At 38.9% G+C, this 20461-nt stretch overlaps 1 protein-coding gene across 2 annotated transcripts in view; it reads left to right on the plus strand.

Moving 5' to 3' along the window:
- Window positions 1–20461, plus strand: part of SLIT3 (slit guidance ligand 3) — a 518327-nt gene that overhangs the window by 40291 nt on the left and 457575 nt on the right. For both annotated transcript variants that reach the window (XM_030504413.2, XM_030504412.1), the window contains one exon: window positions 11459–11530. In XM_030504413.2, the coding sequence (XP_030360273.1) occupies window positions 11459–11530 (72 nt within the window). The remainder of the gene's footprint in view (window positions 1–11458; window positions 11531–20461) is intronic.

A 20461-nucleotide genomic window follows, 5' to 3' on the forward strand; every position in this document is an offset into this window, starting at 1 on the left:
AAGAAGTCAGACAATTGTTAGAAACATCACTGGAAACAAGGCTTTTCTAGAAGAGTAAGAAAAAGCTTTAACATGAAAAAATAATATTGGGGCTTTTTTGGAGGCAAACTTTGGACATTGTGTGGGCACTGCGTGCTTGAAAACAGCAGTGCTTGGGCATGTAATGTGCTGTGATGATGGCTTGGCCTCAGGTGAGAGGCATCTGCAATTTGGATCTCGATGTTGGTTATTTTCCTGATATAAAGCATATAACTTGAGCTTTTATTGAAATTAGTTAAGCATTATTTCAGGCATTGAAATATGTGTAATTGTCTTTGTACAGAGATGAGCCATTGTTTGGTGCTCATACAGGTTATATGCTTGGAAATAGTTTCTATTAGGATCATTTGAGAAAAAAGTAAAAACTGCCTTGTCCTCTTTTCTTACCCTATTAACGTGGCAGACTGCCAGTTTACCACCAAATTCTTTGATTGCTGTGCTTGACGTTTCCAGATTGAAAAAGTAGTTGCAAATTAATTCAGGAAAGAAATCCATGGTCAACTTGGCAAAACTTGCTCCATATCTATCAACAGTAGGTTTGACAATGTCTGTGTCCTTGTGCATCGGAGAGACACTTTATATGCAGCTGTAGTTGATGTGAGTGGCACAAACATACTTACAGAGTAGAAATTTCATTCTTTGCCTTCTACTACTGCTAAATACCTTGCATGAGCTACATCTTGTGCATGCAGTCTGGTGAGAAAATAGAAAGAACAGGTAAAAGGAGCAAGGGTATGCCTTGATCAGCAGATGGTCTGAGTGCCCTGCACTACCTGCTGCTTTGTTTCTGCTGGACCGCCTTGATTTAGCCTGTTGTAGTGATAAACTAGTTCAAGGATGAATCCTTCCCGCTTTCTCTTGTCCTTAAGTCAAGTGAACAAGAGCGATGTTTCTTCATGTGTTTATTTTTATGGGACTGTTGGAATATATTCTTAAATGATATAGCAGCTGTCACTTTCTTACCATTTGGGGACTATTTGGTGAATAAAGTAGTTGTGAGAAACCACTTACAATGATTCTTTGGAGATGTGTAGATGTGTAGTGGTTCTATCTTCTAATTGGGTATACACATTTGGGAAAATGGCACTTCCAGATAACTGTGTTTATGTGCTGCGGGCTCCTGGAGGGCACTAATATCCTCAGATTTCATAGTTACTATGTCTGTCTGTAGCACATAATTATATAGTTACATATTACTCAGCCACTGCTGGTCGGCCCCAGGTTTTTTTTTTATTGCTGATGCAAGAGTGAAGCTTTTATTTCTTTTGTACACATCAAAAAAAAATTGGCCCGTCTTTTGTGAAGGAAGCCATTAGCAGCTCTGTCAATAGCTCTGCACAGGAGGAATCCAAACACAGGAAAAGTGCAAGGGAGGCAAAGGGCAGCTAGCAAGAAAGCAGGATGCATGCTTCAGTGAGTTGGTTTTGGTTTGCATTAGTACATCTGACCAGGGCTACAAAACAAAAAGGTTTGTTTTAACAACATGAAAATAAACGAGCCTGATTTCATCAAAAACATTTTCATAGTAGGTCACTGACCCATACGAACTCATGGAAAAACAAATTTGAGTCTCATTTATGTAGACAAGAGGTTCTGTAACCACAGGATTCTTCAGCTTCTGAAAGCGATGATTACAAAGCAAATGCAATAATGACACTTCCACTACAGTGTGACCATAATTCAGTTGGAAGAGCTGATCGGCATTGAATATTCCTTCAGAGTTCTAAACATTATTCTTTTCTGTGGCTTGCTTGTTTGATTTTAGCAGCTTTTTATACTTGGTGAAGATTTATGGGAGTTATTTGCTTAAGCAAAACACTTAAAGGATTTAGCAGATGTTTCTCCAGGATCTGTAGGAAATAATTCAAGGTCTGTGTTACTGTTGGGTAAGAACTGCTACATCACTGGTCTGGAATAATTTGGTTGAACTTTGTATAGCTTAAATAACTTTATCAAAAGGGTTTTGTTTCTCTGGGCTTCCTCATATTAGGAGGATTATACTTCTTGCCATGATAGAAACACCGTGTTATTGGCTGAATTTCATGGTGTCAAGCACAGCAATCCTTAAATCATCCTGTTCCTTTGTGAAATGATGAATTTGGAGTGCTTTGCGTAACATGTTTTTATTGTTGGGGAATATATGAATATCTAGGTCTTGAAGGCTTTCTGTCAGACCAGTACAGTCTTGATCTTGTTTTTCCTCTGGCACAACTCCATTTCAACTGTGTCCATTGAACACGCCAGAAGCTGCAGCCTTTCATATAGAACAGAACAAACTAATTCATGTTGGTTTATAGCTCACCTTATGTTAGAATCGTGTTCTCAGTTGCTTGGAGATGATCTTTTCTCTAGATCTTTGTCTTAACGTATTATGGTATGAGGATCACAGGAAGACAAGAGGATTCTAGGGTTCATGCAGATGTTATGTATATTAGATGTACATTGTAATTTTTGTCGTAGATAATTCTGAGTGGGATAGGTGTGTTGCACAAGAGAAATGGGAACTGCTAGGTACTGAAGCACTTGATAACTTGCTGGGAAAGTGGAATTGAATCAAAAGCCATTGTCAGTGAAATTGAGTGTGCTCAATTTTTAGCTAAGAGTTTCATTAATGACTGGATTTTTTGTGGCTGGTTACCCCTTGTGGCTTCCTAATGGGCAAGTGTCCTTTGAATGAGTTGCGATAGGTAATTCCCACCAGCTTGTGATGAAGCAGTCACAAGAGCTGCGTTTTCGTTCTCAGGCTTAAGTCAAGTGTATAGGCTGCTCTTAGCTCCACTTCATTATTCCCTTATATTCATTCTGCTGGCTTTGGAGGATGCTCCCTCTGTGAAACATCCAGTTTGATTTTGGGCAGGAGATGGTTCTGCTAGTCTTCCTTTTTAACAGTGCTGCTTGGCACATGGCCCCAGGGAGGCAGGAGTGACGCGCCACAGGAACATTCTTTACTATATATGGAGGCCGCGGTGAGCCGGGCTGGTATCGAGTCGTTACACCGGATCAAATGGGGACAGCCTGCTATTGCTGCTGGTAGACATTGCAGTAACAGTTCTACTTGCAAGTTTTCTGCCTGATTATTCACAGCTACTTCTGACTTCTGGAAATGGTTAGATTGATAAATATCAACTTTTAAGACTTACCAGCTGGGGCAACATGGCTTGAAGATATGCACGCTAAAACTCACTCTGCTTTCTTCACAGTGTTTCAGCCCTGACCTGGAGAGTTTACTCTCTAATGTCAGCAAATGGTCTAACCATGGTTAACTCTTACTGCCTTTACAAAAATTGATGAGGTACTAAAAATGGTGGACACTGAGGGATACTCCAATAGCTTCTTTATGTTCCTTCAATGAATTCCTGTTGTATTCATGTAGTCTGTGGAGGAATAATGAGAAAGTAACTATGTTTTTTCTGTGCTGGGGTTTTGGAGATACAAAAAATGGAAGATGCTGTATGAATCCTTTTTTTTTTTTAATTTTTATTTTTTTATTATTTGAAACAGTAGAACTTACTAAAAGCACTGCAAAAACTGAGAAACAGCTGTGGAGAGCATCTCTGTGAGGGTTTACTGATCAAGTTTTGTGGATTTATTTAAATGATAGTTAAGAGAAATTGTAAATTCTTTCATGAAAGGCTGGTAAAGGCAGATATAACTTCCCATCCTGCATGAATGTAACTGGTTTTATAAATATACTATTGAGTTAAGAGATTACCCATGTGCTTTTGCTTGCTGCTTCTGGATTTACAGGGTTTTCTTGCTGTTGATGTCCTTAATAAACACTCTGTGGTAGTTAAGATTCTCTATTCTCTTCTTCACTGAAGTTGGTAACACTTCTGGCCATTTCTGTATGACACAGAGTGTTGATCTCAATCTTTAATGCATATGCAAATGTTATTACACCTTTTTTGTTTCTTCATGTTGGCTTTGGGAAAATGTTGAAGTTTAAACCTGTTCCTCATACTTAGTTGATGTTACTAGTTTGTTCCTAGCCAGAGGACATCTGTGTATAATCTGATGTACTGGCTCTATGTTCCATCTTAATGTGAGATTTTATGTTAAGAGATCCTTAAAAAAAAGAAAAAAAAAAAAAAGGGATTCTGGTATTGAAACTGGAGTGTTGTAGAGCTACCAGTTTGTATGCTGCTGCTTTGTGCAAAGACGTGTAAGCTTGCTTGTGGTGGAGGGGAGATAATCTTTTTCAGCCTAATGAAAAGTCACTAATAAGGGTTATTACTTCTGACAGCCTTGAGAATGTGAACCAGGACCACCCAGTCTGCTGGGTTTGTAATAGGGGTCTCAGAGTTGTAACTCTTGTAAACAGTTTTCCTTCAGAAAACACTCCCTTAGCGACATACAGCGGGATCTCTGGCAGTTTTTGGAAAAGCTTCTGTACTAACATGTCATGTAAATAAAGACGTTCATTTATTCCCCACTGTAATCCTGTAATATGGTTGTGCTGGTCTTCCTCGTAGCAACCTCATTGAAATTCCATTATGTATCATCCGGTTTTATTTCCTGGTGTAGTAATATGAAGAGGTGCTGACAGAAAGGAATGGACAAGGTTGACTTTTTTTTAATGGGTGCTGCATCTTGGCTGTTTTCTCTTACAAAAAGGAAGTGATACAAAGCAAAGGAAGAAGTTAGATTAATGACCACAATGTATTTCTTGATGCTAGTAGGATTCTCTGGTGAAACCATTGACTGAAATGGACTGGGCTCCTACTTTACTGCTTCCCAAGTCAGTGCTGTTTAAAGGAGCAAACTTAGTAACTCTGTAGAGTTCAGTAACTCCTGTCTTTCTGTATGAATCTCCTGTTATGCATTAATTCATTTTTATTGCTTCTTGGTTACGCCCAAGCTTGTGATGGAACTGCTGCTGCCTTAAAGTAGCTCTTAGAAACAACTTCAACTGCATCATGTTCCCTGAGGCTGTTCTCCAAGGACAATGCCATAAAGCTCTTAATAACAAAGGAGAACAAGCTAGCTTGTTTATTGCCCCAAATGAGACCCAGATGTTTGGAGTGTGAAATAAAACAAATGACCAATTGGAGAGTGAACCCAAAATTACTTGGATAATTTCTGGATATTAAAGGCTGGAGTACCAAGGCGGCTCCCTTAAAGCCACCTATTTAAAAAAATTCAAAAGCACTGTCATTTTGATTTTCTGTTGGAGAATGAGCTGTATGATGGGTAGCAATGCAAGTATAGATGTTAAATCAAACCTGAAAGTTGTTGAACTTGTGTGGAAAGGAACAGAGTGCTACTTATTTCATGACAAATATGCAGTACTGTGGTTAGTAGTAAAGCTGTTGCTGCTCAGTAGAAAAGCAGACACAGAGTTTGGAGGCCAGTGAGTATCACACACATTCATGGGGTTAAATCTAGATAATCGCTATGAGGAAAGAGACAATAATAAAACTGGCAGTTTCTTTCATAGTCGGTGTATCAACTTAAATTTTCGGGTGAAATCTCAAAGAAAAAGAAAAGTCATTTTACCATAATGCAAACTGTGTCTTGTGGTTGAAAGGGTAAAGCCCTAGGAAGATGCTGTCTGACTTCTTGCGATGTTACACTTGTGCTTCCATATGCATCTTGTTCTTTTCCACCTATACTGATCAAGCCTTTGCTATAGATTAGATTTAGCTCATGTTTGCTCTTCTTGTGTGTGGAACTCCTTAAGACAACAGTATCCGAATGGGATGTGACCCTTCCAATGGTGTAAACATGAGGGATGCAGCCGAAGTCAGTACCCCAAAGAAAGTTTCCCCTCCAGGGAAACAGGCCCTCTGGCTTGAAAGCAGTTTGAGCATTTTCCTATAAAAATTGAGGGGTTTTCCTCCTCCAGAAGCTAAGAAAAGGAATAAACCAAAAATAAAATAAAGGTAAAAATAACCCTTGTAAAGTGTAGGTCTTCTCCTCCATTTTTTTCATGGAATGGTCCTGATAAACATCTTCAGTCTACCTCTAGGCTGGTAGCATTGTGTTTCGAAGCTCCAGTGGTTGTTTCATACTTGGTTTTTTAATAGTCAGGGGACTCTCAATAGTTAAGTTTCTCTCCTATCCCAGCTTCAGACAGAGGAAGAAATATTATTAGCCTGGTTGGAGCCAGGAAGGTAGGAATTTCACAGTTAATAACTTCTTCATTGTTTTTCTAAGAGCCCGTGATAGTCCGTGATTGACATTGAGGTTGTTTCCCTCTATCCTTTTGCCTTCAGGACATAGAACCCCCAAATGGGCAGTAGAATGAGGGAGGAAGGGGAGAAACTGGCACTTGTTATGTATGTGAGCAAAATGTTTTTGGGAGGTGAGAGAGAGTGTTTGTCCTGTGCTGAAGCAGTGTGTTTGGTGCTATATGTGGCTGCTCTAAGGAAAACAATAATAGACTGGAGGACAATGTTGCATGTATATGTGTGACTTTGAAAGGTCACAAATTCTATAAATCTGCGTTTCAGGCCATCTGAATCATAAAGCACAAAAATGCAGTTTGTAACATGATGCAGCTGTGAGGTATAGGTATTTATGTATTTAATAAGAGAATAAAGTCAGCATCAAATATAACTAGGAGGAGAAGAGCCAGCTTACTTGGGGGCATGTGAGGGTGTCAGAGTTGGGGCACGAGGGCTTTGGCTGAAATAAAATGAGAAGAAAGTAATGTTTATAGAGATGTATTTATAGATATATAGATATGCATACATATGCCTATACACACATATACCTGTTTTTAGTTGTCACTGTAATTATGAATCTTTTTCTTTGCTCCTTGTTGTTCAATGACCAGTGATGGTCATTTTAAGTCTTCTATTGGGAACATGCTGAATTTGTGCAGCAGGCACGCTTCATAGTCTAAAGAGGCTTTGCAGAAATGCTTTGAATAGAGGCTTAAAAACTACATTTCTATTGTTTAGTATGAATTATATTTTTCAGTACTGAGTTTAAATTATTTTCTGATGAACTCAACAGGGGAAAAAAACCCAGGTACCAAAAGCCAGAAGGTAATGGCCATGCGAGCTCAGGCCCAAAATAAGAGTAGGCTGGTATAAGAGTAGGCCGGTATTATGTCTCCAGTTGAAACTCACTAAGGGAGAGCAAATGAAGAAAAAGCAAATATATAAATTACATCGTGGCAGAGATCACTTGAATCATTACCTGGGCCTTTGTAATTAATGTTACTTAATGTTCTTAATTGTTTGTCTTCTTTACTCACATAAACTAGTAACCAATGGTATGCAATCAGTTGGTACACAACTGAACAGTTTTATTTGTTTTTTGAAGCTACCACCACCACGATTCGATACTTCCAAACTCTCTCTTGTATTACGAAAGGTGAGAACAATTGTTTCTTATCACCTTCCCTTGCTTCATAATCATACAGACCTTTGGCGTATTCTCCCTCAGCTGTTTTCTTTGTGAGGAGTCTACTAAGCTGTTCCAGTATGGAAGTTGCTCTGTAACTCTGATCATCTTTGTCATCTTTCTCTGAACATTATGATTAAGATCCTTTTGAGGTGTAGCCTAGCATTGTATTTCTTCTTTTTTAATGTCTAGCTATCTTTGTATTCTCCTTGAAAATAATGTCATGCAATATCCATATTAGTCAACATATTAGTCCCTATTAATCTACAAGTTACCTGAGCTATATATCTTGCAAAATAATGCTGACATGTCTTGCTGTCTGCAGTGTTGAAGGAAGGAGTTACTCTCATTAAGAACTCATGGGTACATCTTGTAAGTCTGAAGTTCAGTTACATAAAGCTATCATTCATAACTACTATGGTGGGCAGAGATATTTTGCATATATGTGTCTAATGTTATGAATATTTATATATAATAATGTTCAATATTCTATGGAAGTGCTCCTACTCTGCATTCCTATGTGATTAGAAGAGTTGAACCTCCTGTATGCTTGGTTCTATATTAGAGATTTTAAGAGGATGAAACCATATTCTATCCCAACGTAATTAAACTCTAGATAAGTTTATACCGTAGGCTGAAATTTTCAGTTTACTAAGCAATCTTAGTTACTAAAAGTGTGCCAGTGATTTATAATAATTTCAGAAGAAACAATAGTTCACTGCTGTAGTGAATCCCTGCATACAGAAATACAGGTTTTTAGCCTTTACCATTTCCAGCTTCCTAAACATCTTCCAGCAGAAGCATAGGTGAATATACATTTGAGCCTAGCGAGAGGGCACTGTGCTAGTGTGGTGGTCTTACACGGAAGCCTTGGAGGTGACATATGGACTCCTTGGAACACCATTGCTTCAGAACTTTTCTGGTGCTTGGTCAGGTTTTATGGGTCACTTACAGGGACTTGAGGAGAAGACTAACGTACAGAATGTGCAAAGTTCTATTTCCCATGCATAGTAGTGGTTAAAGTAAGCTGGAAGATGAGGGAGTTGCAGTGTTATGGGGATTGTTGACCTTACAGTCAGCATCTGTCTAATCAGACTTAATAAGCTTGACTCAAGGCAGGTATTGCCAGAGCTGATATGACTCCTGGAGAGCCTCTCTGCACAGTTCTTCAGCTTCCAGGAGATTTTATTAGTCTGGACTCCATGCTGTGCAGGTCCAGAGTTGCTTGGGATCCAGCACTGGAACTCATCTGTTCTGTGGCATTAGACGATTATGCATCATTCTGCCCAGTGCTCCGAATTCCCGGAATACTTTGCAGGTCTTATTAGCTGTAAAACATCCAGTTGAAAACACTTCAGACACTGAACAGCTGCATTCACATCCAGCAGTCCCAGGTCAAATAACCTGGACCAGATCTTGTCTGGCTCAGTGCCCCAGATTCCTTCCTCTGGATGTAGCTCAGTGCTGAGGTGGTGGTGGTTTGGTGCTGTGTGTGCACATGCATGCATGCACACATGCTGATTGCATGGTGGGTGTGTGTTTAACATGGGAGAAGAGGACAGGCGGTCTTAAGTTGTAGTGTGCTATAAGTCCTGGGTGGGTGGCGTGTGAGCTTTTCAAAAGCATCCTTGTGTGGGCTTCATTTCGTGTGATGTTTGAAAGAAAATCAATACTCAAGTAATGTCAGAATGAGATCTTAAAATGCTTAAGGCAATTTAAAAGGGCAACTGGGAACTTGGTCCCTTATCCATGGCAGGTAGGGCAGTGTTAGCAGATGCAAACAAGAGGTAATAATAATTTAAAATATTGATCTTCTGGATTAATTTGACAGTAGGTTAAGGAAAAAAAAATGATGTTAGCTTTTTATTTTCTCTCTAAGAAGTTGTTTATGTCACTGCAAGATGTTGACTTCTCAGCTTGCAAACTTCCTAACCTTGAAAATACATTTTTTGTTACTATATACGTTTTCTTGTCTGCTTGTTGGTGGAACCTTCTATTCTAGAAACTTAACCTGATTTTGCTTATTTCAGTGGTTTAGAGCAATAAGCATAAACTCAGCATTTGTGCAATCCTCACAAGAAGAAATGTGAATACTCTTGGATGTTGCTTTGAGATAAGTCAGATGACTTTGGATTGGCAGTGCATATTTACCTGTGCACTGTGAGAGAGGAAATGACAATCGGACACAGTAATAAACATTAGACTACTCTGTGGAATAGATGCATTTCACTGGCAGTCTTTTTCATTCTGACCGATGAAGAAGTGGAACAAGTTTAGTGTTTCGCAAGAACTAGTGGGAGTCTTGCTGAAAAAGGGCAGAATTGAGGGGTACGAAGCCCTGTTTTATCATAAGTAATTATTTTTGTGGTATTTCATTGAAACATTTCATCCTGTTAAGTGGATCACCTATTCTAGAATATAAACATGCTTAGTTGAAAAGCTGAATTTGATGAGGATTCAGTAGCACTTTACGATCAAATTTAAGTTCAATAAGATTAAGATTAATTATGTATAAAAGTGTGAGATTTCACATAGGTAAGGGAATCCAGTTTAAAATCTTCCCATGAACTTTCCCAAATGTGAACCAGTGCTTAGTATCTCCCATGTTCTTGCTCAGTGTTTCCTTTACTGGTTTGTTCATGTATCTCAGAAACTGTGAAATAACCATTTTTTGGATCTGCTTAAGTTCGCGTGCAGCATGTGCCACATGTAATGTGTAGACTCTGTAAGCAAGCTTGCAAAGCATCCTTTGATCTGTTCTAGGTGTCAGAAAGAGAAGTTAATATTCCCTTTTCCTCCATCACCCCTTTGTCTTGCAGGACATGTTCATGTGGTAGCCATATGAAAACTCTGCCATATGAAAACCCCACAACATTAGTTTGATCTGAGGAAGGTCTTTCAATTCCAAAAATTCTTGAATTCTGATAGTGAAATTACGCAGTGTGGAAGAAAACTGGAAAGCAGACATTGGGTGCTAAGTATCAGCAGGTTTCTGAAAGTTCCTGGTGTCTTCTGTGATCAAAACTTTACCAAAAATCTGTTACTAAAGTTAACTTTTAAGGCAGATTGGACACAAAGGCATAAATACAGGTGTAAGTATGAACGTATGCAAGAGGTTGGCTTCTTATTTACAGCAGTGGAGTTCTAAGGAATTAGTTTGTCAACTTCATTATGTAGATAACATTCATTAGGACTGTGAAAGCAAGTGACTTTTTATTATTAGACAGCAGAAAAAGGATTGTGGAAAAAGATTGCTTCTTATAAGCAGAAGTGCTTTTGGATTGTGCAGGGCTGTCATACATTTTACGAAGGAGAGGAAGTGTATGCTTTTTATAGCTACTAGGCTGGAGTAACTTGTAACAGTTGATTTCTTAAAATTCACAAGTTGTGATCATCAGTATAAAACTTTTCACAGTGAGTGAATAAAATGGGCTAAGGTATAAACATTAAGCTCTAAATGTTCACTAACATGTTGCTGGAAGAATCTTTAAGATTCTATTCCAAATCACCATACAGTTGTCCTGTTACCTGTGTCTTCCTGTCTTCTACAGCAGTGCCCATATTTTCAAGGTGGGTTTTTTAAAAAAAGTCTTTAAAATAAAAACTCTTCTTGTGCGTATCCTGTAGCTAAAGTGAAAATAATCTCAGTTGGTCAAATGACTTCATTTACTGAACCTAGATTTTTAGAAGGAGATAGAAACTCCAGATAGCTCCTCGTAACTGTTCTTCAGAGCACTGGAAGCTGTCCATGGAGGCCGTATGATTCGCAGTTAGTAGGCATCTAGAGGAAAATGAAGTAAGTGATTTGTGTACTCATCCCTGTTAAAACATTCCAATTTTGTGGTCACTGTCACTTGACTCCCTACCTCCAGAACGTAGGCAGGTGGTCTACAGATGGCATGATCGTTTGGCTCGTGTGGGAATAACGTACACAACGTGTTCCGTGCTGAGCTCATACCATGAGGTTTGCTATAATGGGAGCTTCAAGTGTTTATGCATAATAGAGTAAGCTTCTTAAATTGGAAGATAATCTAATTATTTTTTATTCTTATTGTAACTGTTTTAGGCGTCTGAACAAGAATAAATTGCAAGTTCTTCCAGAGCTGCTTTTTCAGAACACACAGAAGTTAACTAGATTGTAAGTACAACCTGATTTATGTTCCTATTGTATGTTCCTTATTATACAGATCTGCACATTTGTATTTTGACTGTGGTGAGAGGTTTAATCTTTGTGATATTAGAACTGCTAAACAGTAAGGGCTCTTGAGATGATGTGTTACGTTTGCATGTATGTAGTTGTAATTCAGCAGAGCAGAAATATCAGAGGGATGAGAAACCACAAATTTTTCTGTTCCTCATATATTCACCATGATGACTTCAAGGTGAATTATTTTTAACTCTCTGTGTTAAGGTATAGAGTTATAGAGGTATAGAGGTATAGAGTTATAGAGGTATAGAGACCATGAAATGTGTCAACTTCTCATATCCAGTATAGTCTAGATGTCCACAAAGAGAGATTGCATAGTCTTATTTAGAAATTCACATGTTGACATAATACAGGTTGTTACAACTTTAATTAATACCTCTATATGCAACCAAACAAACCATTTAGGCAGTCCTGTAAATTTGTCTTCCAGTGGAAATACAGAATACATGGTGATGGTGAAGGTTAGTTTTGCAATCAGCCATTTTAAAAAAGGCTCTTTGTTGATGTTTTAAAAGCAAATTGAACACTGATGTGCAGTGAGTGACATTGATACAGTTTTGGAGAGTTTCTGTAATGAGCTGGGAGTTTCTGTAATGAGCTTTGTTGTAGTCCAAGTTTGCTCATGAAAAACTGTAAAGTAAGTGAGTGACACTCTTTTGGAGATGAAAAAATATATAAATAATTACAAACTATAGCTGTCTTTTAGTTTTGAAATCTGTTTAAAAACTTACAGACTTTGTTTTGCAAGCTTTGTAATAGCTTTTGAATGCACTAGAAAACATTTGCTCCATGGTTTTGCTAGGGCTGAGGGATTTGGTTCTGTTTCCTCCTGTTTTTTGCATGGTTTTGACATTCTGTATCTTGAAACTCCTCTCGAGTATAAAGCATGAGCTGGTACTTACTTGCAGATGCCCTTATCTGGTCTCAGAAAGATGCCAGTTGTATTTATTTCATAGAAGAGTTGCTTCATGTAGCTTGGTTGTCTAAGGAAATGGTGATGCTTTAAGAAAAAGAAAAATTATAGAGTTTACTTGTATGCGTTTATGCAGATTCCACTTTAACATGTTGAAACTTCCTCTGAGTGCTTGCGCTGTACATGTCTATCATTAGGCTGGTAGTAACTTTGTTGTAATTTGTGGGTCTTGAGGGAAGGCCGTGTGTTTGATAACCTGTGTGCATCTGTCGTGAGGAACCTTGCACAAAGAAACCATGTGAAAGTAATTGAGGCTTTTCAATAGCAGAGTATGTACTTTTGAGTAGATCATGTAATCATGATATATTATAGTCCTTAACAGCAAGGGTAATAATTTTGCTTTTAGAATATAAAAATTGTAATAAAATTACATAAATTAGAATGATTAATATGAATGCTGTAATCTGTAATGCTTCCCAACGGATGCTGTCGAAACATTTGTCTTTATTCTCTGACATTCATTCAAAGCCTTGCTTACTGTGGAGTAGTGCTGTAGATAGATCACTTGAGCACTGTTTGTAAGTAGAAACTTGCTTTTTCTTTTGAAGATACAAGTGTTATATAAATATAGTGTATATTTTAAGTAAATAAATCTTAGCTAAAAGTGAACTGTTATGGTTCCAAATGCAGTTTGGTTGTATGGTTTTCAGTGATGGGATAAGAATGAGAAATTTGCTACCTACTCAAACTAGTAAAAATACACACACATATTTTTTTTATACATGGAGGAAAAATAAAAGTATCTGTTTCAGTTGGTTACTTTCTATTTTTTGTATTACTGTCTTGCTCCTACTGCTTGTAGATTTGAGGGTTGTTCTTTCTTGCTTCTGTTATGACTTGTCTTCAACCCAGCAGTGTGTGGCTCTACTTTGTCCACCTCTGCCTTTTTGGGCAAAGCACTTTGATGGATAGACGTGGTGCTTGCATTCCTGTCCTGCAGCTGCGCTGACCTTGCCTCTCAAGAAGAAAGCATAGCTGAGAAAGTGATGACAAGGAATAAAAGAAGTGAAGCAAAAGTTGATCAGAGGGACTGATATATGGGTGATGTAGATTCTGTGGAATTTGTGAGAGGTCAATTAAAATGAGCATTAAATCGTGTAGATAATACTGATCTCCATTTTAATTTTCCATAGTATAAATATATTATTTCTGCTGTCATATTTTCAAACTGTTGACTCTGGGCTGCTAAGCTATCAGTCAATTATTTATTTTTTTTTTAATAGTTATAATCCTGATAAGTAAGTCCAAAATAGAGTATTTTAGCTATGAAAGCTTGCTACAGCTCAAATGATGTAAAACTGTAAGGACTGAATACTTCCATGCAGTATGCCCAAAATGTACATTATGATTTTACTCATGGAAATGAAGAGCTCAGAGGCTTGTCCACCCAGCAAATACAGGTGATTTCAGCAGTGATTCTTCTAGTGGCTCTCTTCAGCAGTGAACCAGAACAGCCTACAACTTGGATACTGAAGGTCCAAACTCCATTTTGTAAAAGATATAAAACTAAACACAAGGGTGACACTTTAAGTTTCATAATTTGGTAATAGTGTGAAAGTTGAGCTTGTTCATTAGCATTTGGGTTTGGTGGAGGAGTGACTGACCTGCTTAAACATGCAGGAATTTTGTGTGCTGGAGGGTTTCAGGGAAGACCTGTTGATGTTTCAGGAATAGTTACAGGTTGCAAAACAAATGTGAAGACTTTTCTCAGTGTTCTGTCAGTGGGGCTGAAGTCTGCCTGTGAGTTTACTGGAGGAACAGTATTTTGTTCAGTATCAGCAGAATCTCTTCAGTCCTGTTGCTGCTGGAAGTTGAAGTGACGAACAGTGAGTTTTCCTGTTGATGATGTGGTTGAAGTGCTAGAGAACAATTCTGTTTGGCGATGTTGGGTTCTTGTCTTGTTTCATGTCTGCAGTGTGGGACAGCTCTGCTCTGAGCCTCATGGTTTCCTGGTTTGTCACCAGAAGGTGCTTCTGTCAGGGCATTGTGCATTTCCCCACAGTGCAGTCTTTCTGATAACTATAAAGTTTCATTCAGAATGCTTCTCAGGTTATAACTATTTCCTCAGTTAATCACTTAAACTCCAGGTACCTCTCCCTTTCTTGTCCAAGCCTCTCTCAAAATGCTGAGCTACATCCTTGCATCTTTTACAGTGCTGCTTAGACTTCCTTGTCACATCTGGTTGATATTAGAAGCAGATATATATAAATAGGGGAATAAACCTTAGATGGAATGTGAAACGTCCCACAAAATGAGTTTCTCATGAGGTTTTGAGCCTTTTCTTCTGGAAAGAGTTGCTTTGAGACTCGTGGATTTTGTTTGCTTTAGTTTAGGTAAGAGTTTTAAGTTGAAGTTGGATGGTGAATGAACCCTTGATTGCATTCTCTAGTGGAATTGTTTGCTGTTGCTCTATTGCCTTGAGTTCCCAGGTTTTGAAGCTTCTTAAATGTTTTATCTGGGATAAATAATTAAGTATCTAATAATTCAAACTGCAGGCACTTTTAATAAGAAAACTGAATCGAGGAAAAGGTACTTTTAATAAACTAAAGAATGGAAACAAGAAAGGTATTTATTTTTGGAGGGGGCATAGTTTCAGGTATTTTTTACTAATATTTAGCCATAAAGAAAAAGGTGATATTAATCTTAAACCAAGTGATTTAATGCCCACAGAAAGTATAGTAAACCAAACCATGTAATTTAACAGCCATAAACCCAGGGTTTGGTTCCAAGGTAATTATTTTCTGGTGACCAAAACAAGTTGTGAAGTGTGTCAGCAAAGTTTGTAGACACAGCTTTGTGCATGCTGGAATCCTTGAGTTTCCTTCATGTGCACAGCTGGTATATAAAATGATCAGGGCCTTTCTGCTTTTCAGTAAAGGCCACGTATGCTAGGAGTCTATTAAATATCTTGAAAACAAAAGAGGGAGACAGTCCCCATGCCACCAAACACCCCAACATGTAAGAATATATTTGTTCTGTTGTTGAAACTTCCGTATCTAAAGCCAGCTGCTAAGTAGTCAAGGCAAAGTTCCTTTGTGTGGCTGGAAAAAAAAATCCTCTTAAAAGTGCTCTAAACTGAAGTCTTGCAGTGAGAATTGATACCTCCTCCGAATTTATGGCCATGGAACATTTGTTGGGTCTGTTCACTTTTAATGAACCGTCTTAGTTGTCACTTGACAAAACAAACCAGTCTCTGGAAACTCAAAGATACTGAAATCTGATGCCAAAAGTATCAGATGAGTGGAAGTATCCATTAGATTCTCTTTTAGATTAGCTCACTGTTTAAGGTAGTATCAGAATTTGGGCTCCTTCATGGGCTGCAGGTGGGTATCTGCTCCACATGGACCTCCATGGGCTGCAGGTGGATATCTGCTCCACATGGACCTCTGTGGGCTGCAGGTGGATATCCACTCTACATGGACCTCCATGGGCTGCAGGTGGGCATCTGCTCCACATGGACCTCCATGGGCTGCAGGTGGAGATCTGCTCCACATGGACCTCCATGGGCTGCAGGTGGGTATCCGCTCCACATGGACCTCCATGGGCTGCAGGTGGATATCCACTCTACATGGACCTCCATGGGCTTCAGGTGGATATCTGCTCCACATGGACCTCCATGGGCTGCAGGTGGATATCTGCTCCACATGGACCTCCATGGGCTGCAGGTGGGCATCTGCTCCACATGGACCTCCATGGGCTGCAGGTGGGCATCTGCTCCACATGGACCTCCATGGGCTGCAGGTGGGCATCTGCTCCACATGGACCTCCATGGGCTGCAGGTGGGCATCTGCTCCACATGGACCTCCATGGACTGCAGGGCTCAGCTGCCTCACCATAGGCTGCACCATGGGCTGCGAGGGAACCTCTGCTCCAGCACCTGGAGCACCTCCTGCCTCCTCCTGCCTCCTCCTGCACTGACCTGTGTGTCTGCAGGGCTGTTCCTTTCACATATTCTCACTCCTCTCTGGCTGCAGTTGCTCCTTCCCCCTTAAACATGTTATCCCAGAGGCACTACCACTGTCACTGATGGGCTTGGCCTTAGCCAGCTGCAGGCCCGTCTTGGTGCTGCTGGCATTGGCTCTGTCGACATGGGGAGGCTTCTAGCAGCTGCTCACAGAAGCCACCCTTACCCCTGCAGCACACCAACACCCCTCTCAAACCCTTGCCATGCAAACCCAGTCCAGGTTGGAACGTACCACTTGAAGTCATCTTGTTCAACCAACACCTGTCCAGGCAGGGTCACCTAGAGCAGACTGGTGCTGTTGTCCTGATGGCTTTCCAATATCTTCAAGAATAATGGTTCCACAACCTCCCTGGTCAACTTGTGCCAGTGCTCAGTCAACCTCACAGTAAAAAACTGTTTCTTTATTTTCAGGCAGAAACAGGAAGCTGTTCTGTTGCAAACGTGTACAATATATTGTGCCAAATAGCTCATGTGTGGTGAAGCAAACTGAATTTTAGATGGAGAAAACCACTTTGCAGTAGATACATCATGAACAAAGCTTGGATGCTGGTATTTGGTTTCTTAACTGGAGGTCATGCAACTTCAGTCATGAAAACGTAAAATTTTTATAATAAATCTTATAGTTTGCTGTTGATGTATGTATCTCTTAGTTGTGCATTAATGCTTCCCAGGGAGATGGCAGTGACTAGCAGTAATTATGTTTTGCATTTTAAAGTGCTACTCAGACATGAATTAGGTAATACTTCATTGCAGAAAATTGGCAAGGGAAGTGTATCGCTTTTCCTTTAGGTTAATGCTTGTCAGGAATTATCTGGCATCTGCCTCCACATAGAACGGCTGCTTTTGGAAGGATGAAAAAGGATAATATGTGGAACTTTGTTAACTTGTGCTGATCCACTGTCATTTTTAATGAAATTAAATAGTCTTTTATCTAATTAGATTTAATTTACTTTTAAAATGTTTTCTTCCTGAAACAAGAAAAATATGTAGCTCTCATCTTGTTTATAATGTATTTAAAACACTGATATCAATCTCATCTGCTTTTTATAACTACAGCTATGCATTGTATTAGGTCATCTAAGTTTTCTAGTTTAGTATGCAATAAATGTCCATTAATAGCTAACAACATCTTTATGTTCTGTAAACCAGTCAAATAAGTCAATGTGAGTGTGATACCTGGAAGAGCACCAGTGAAAATTGGATATCTTTCTGACCTTTTTTGTTGTTAATTTGTAAGGCTAGACTAGAAACAAGAAAGTGTGCCTGCACAAACATACACAAAATATACCAAATGCTGCTGTAGGCTCTTCAGGCAAAGTTTTATTACTTTTGCTAGCTTTAGTACCTTCATTGCTCAGTTTTTCTCCTCAAGCTGGGTGTTGAAACCACATTAAAAACTGCCTAGAAATAATGTTTATCCTGTAATTCATATGCTTTGAAGGTACTAGTGAGAACTGTGTGCTGTTATGTGGATGTTCATGCTTAAAGCAATTTTAATGATAGGTTTTCAGTGTCTAATAAATTTATGTAGTCTAATTGTTTATCACATTGGCTTTTAGTTTTATTTTTACACATTACTATTTACCATCTCTTCTCTTGATTTGTCTCCTTAAGATTTTAATGTTTGTGCAGTGTGTACATTTGATTTTGTGTAAGTAGTTTCATTAGGTAATTCCTAGTAGGACTAGGTGGAACTATTTAGTTACTGCTTTACTTATGAAGCTGACCTTGTTAAACATACGTATGAAGGTGTACTTCACTTTTAGATTCCCTGTGCCATATTATGTCATTCCGTTGCACTGTGCCTGCAGTTGGCCCAGGGAAGTCGTTGTCTCCTGGCTTGCATTTGGCAAGTGCAGTGTGAATTAGCTATAAAAGCACTCAAAGGAAAGCAAGCATTGGTAAAATCTAAGATGTTTGTTGTAGCTAGGAGGTTGTTTCATGTGTGTATGATTTGCCAAGAATTTGCTGCTGAAAGCCTCACTAGAACTGTCATTTGTAAACCCTCCTTTCCAGCCTGCTCCTTAGCAAGCTCCAAGTATCAGATCATGACTCCTGATCAAATTCAGTCTTTTATCTCGTGGATGTCATCAGAAGCTGTGTTTGGAAAAGCAAGCACTTCATAAATTTCCTTAGTGCCCTCTATATTTTTCTGTTCTTTTTCTAGAAAGGAAGATCTCTCAGATTGCTGACTTGGAGCTCCATTATCATTTCACATTAAGGACAATTCAGTTGTTTCATGAGTTTGAGTTATGGTGTTGCCATGACAAAGTAGCATGGGCTTGTAACAGTGTGCTTTTGTGGTTTTATCCACATCCAATAATTGTAGCTTTACTGTGTATAGATCACAGCAGGTCTTTATAGAAGACAGTAAATAATTACAGTAAGTGTTTGCTGGTCTCTAGGGTGCACTTTGGGCTTGAGAAAGATGTGCATTAGGTCAGAGGCTTGTGCTGCAGATAGCTGGATAACATTAATACCGTTCATCAAGCTGAAGTCATTTTATATCTTCTTTTTGGCTCTGGTTGTAAATAATGTATGTAGCATTTTTTTAAATACAAATATACCTGTTCTGTTTGGAGAGTAAGGATTTTTCCTGTCTAAATTAGTTCAGAGAATGAATTTCACAAAAAGATGAATATAAGATATTTTTTTATTATTGTCAGAGTAGAAAACAAATGAAGACATGTCAGAAAGCCAGAAGGCTGCCTCCTCAATGCTACTTTTCCCCCTGTGTGAAACTGGTTATTTAAAATGACCCTGTGCAGATGTGTTCTTTCCCCTCTGAGGGGACATAGACGTGATGGGAGAAGAAAGGGAGCCCTGCGAAGATACTGCTGGGTTTTAATGGCATCTTTCTTCTAAGAAGGTATCTATTGCCAGCTTCTGTGATCAGGCCATCTTATTACTAAGTTATTGAATATAGCTTGTGGCAAAGGACTGTATATATCCAGCAGAAATACCACACGTGCAGATTAAGCATAGGTCTGCTTTGGAAATAGGCTGTTTTACTCTATTAGCTGCGTAACTACTGCCTTTTATCTTCCCTGTTTTTTCCTATGCTATTAGAAGGGAGACATGTTCCTTTTGGTTGATGTTCAGCTCAAGAAATTAGGAGGCTCCCAATCTGTGACTTTAATTTGCCACTGTGTTATTTGGTAACCTGAATCATATTGCTGGGTGTCAGCTTTCCTAAATGGAGGCTGTTTTTTAAAGCACTGTGAAACAGTTCTAGTTTCAACTCACATGTCTTGGAGTTAATATATTTACAATGATTACACTGTTATTGCCTGCTCAACACAATCCTGAACTGGAAGATGCTTAGTTTATTTTACTCACACTAAAGCGGCCTTCTAAACTTACTAAGACCTGTTCAGGACTTTACATCAGGGCTGTTGTAAATAGTTTCCGATGCTTATTAAAATTTTCCTTATTCTCAGTATCAAAAAGGAATATTGATAAAATTCAGTGTGTAGTCACTTTATCCAGTTAGACATTAATTCCCATCAGAGTTTGGTTTTTAATCCACAACCAGGATATTTGAGAGCATCCTGGAGATGTTTAGCAAAATTAGGCTTTTCTGAGTTTCCACAGACTCTTGTGCTGCTTGACATGAATTACAGAAAAGGCAACTCAAGCAGGAGTCCATAGTTAGTCATCACCTCGGGAGTTGGAGACATGGCTTCTGAGGGTGGTTGTGTATGCTCTGCCAACTCTGAAATGCATCTTTTTACCAGGCTTCAACTGCTGTGTTTAGAGTGACAAGTTAAAACTGGGGGGGGGAAACACAGTGACTCAAGTTCTTGTTATGATGGCTTTCACATGACTAAGAGCTCTTACAGGATTCTCAAAATACAGTAATTGTGGGTGGCCATTACTGGCTTAGCATTTCCTTACATTAGTCTTCAGAACTTTGGTCTTTTGT

This window comes from Strigops habroptila, chromosome 12, assembly GCF_004027225.2.
Source record: "Strigops habroptila isolate Jane chromosome 12, bStrHab1.2.pri, whole genome shotgun sequence".
Classification (NCBI taxonomy): Eukaryota; Metazoa; Chordata; class Aves; order Psittaciformes; family Psittacidae; genus Strigops; species Strigops habroptila.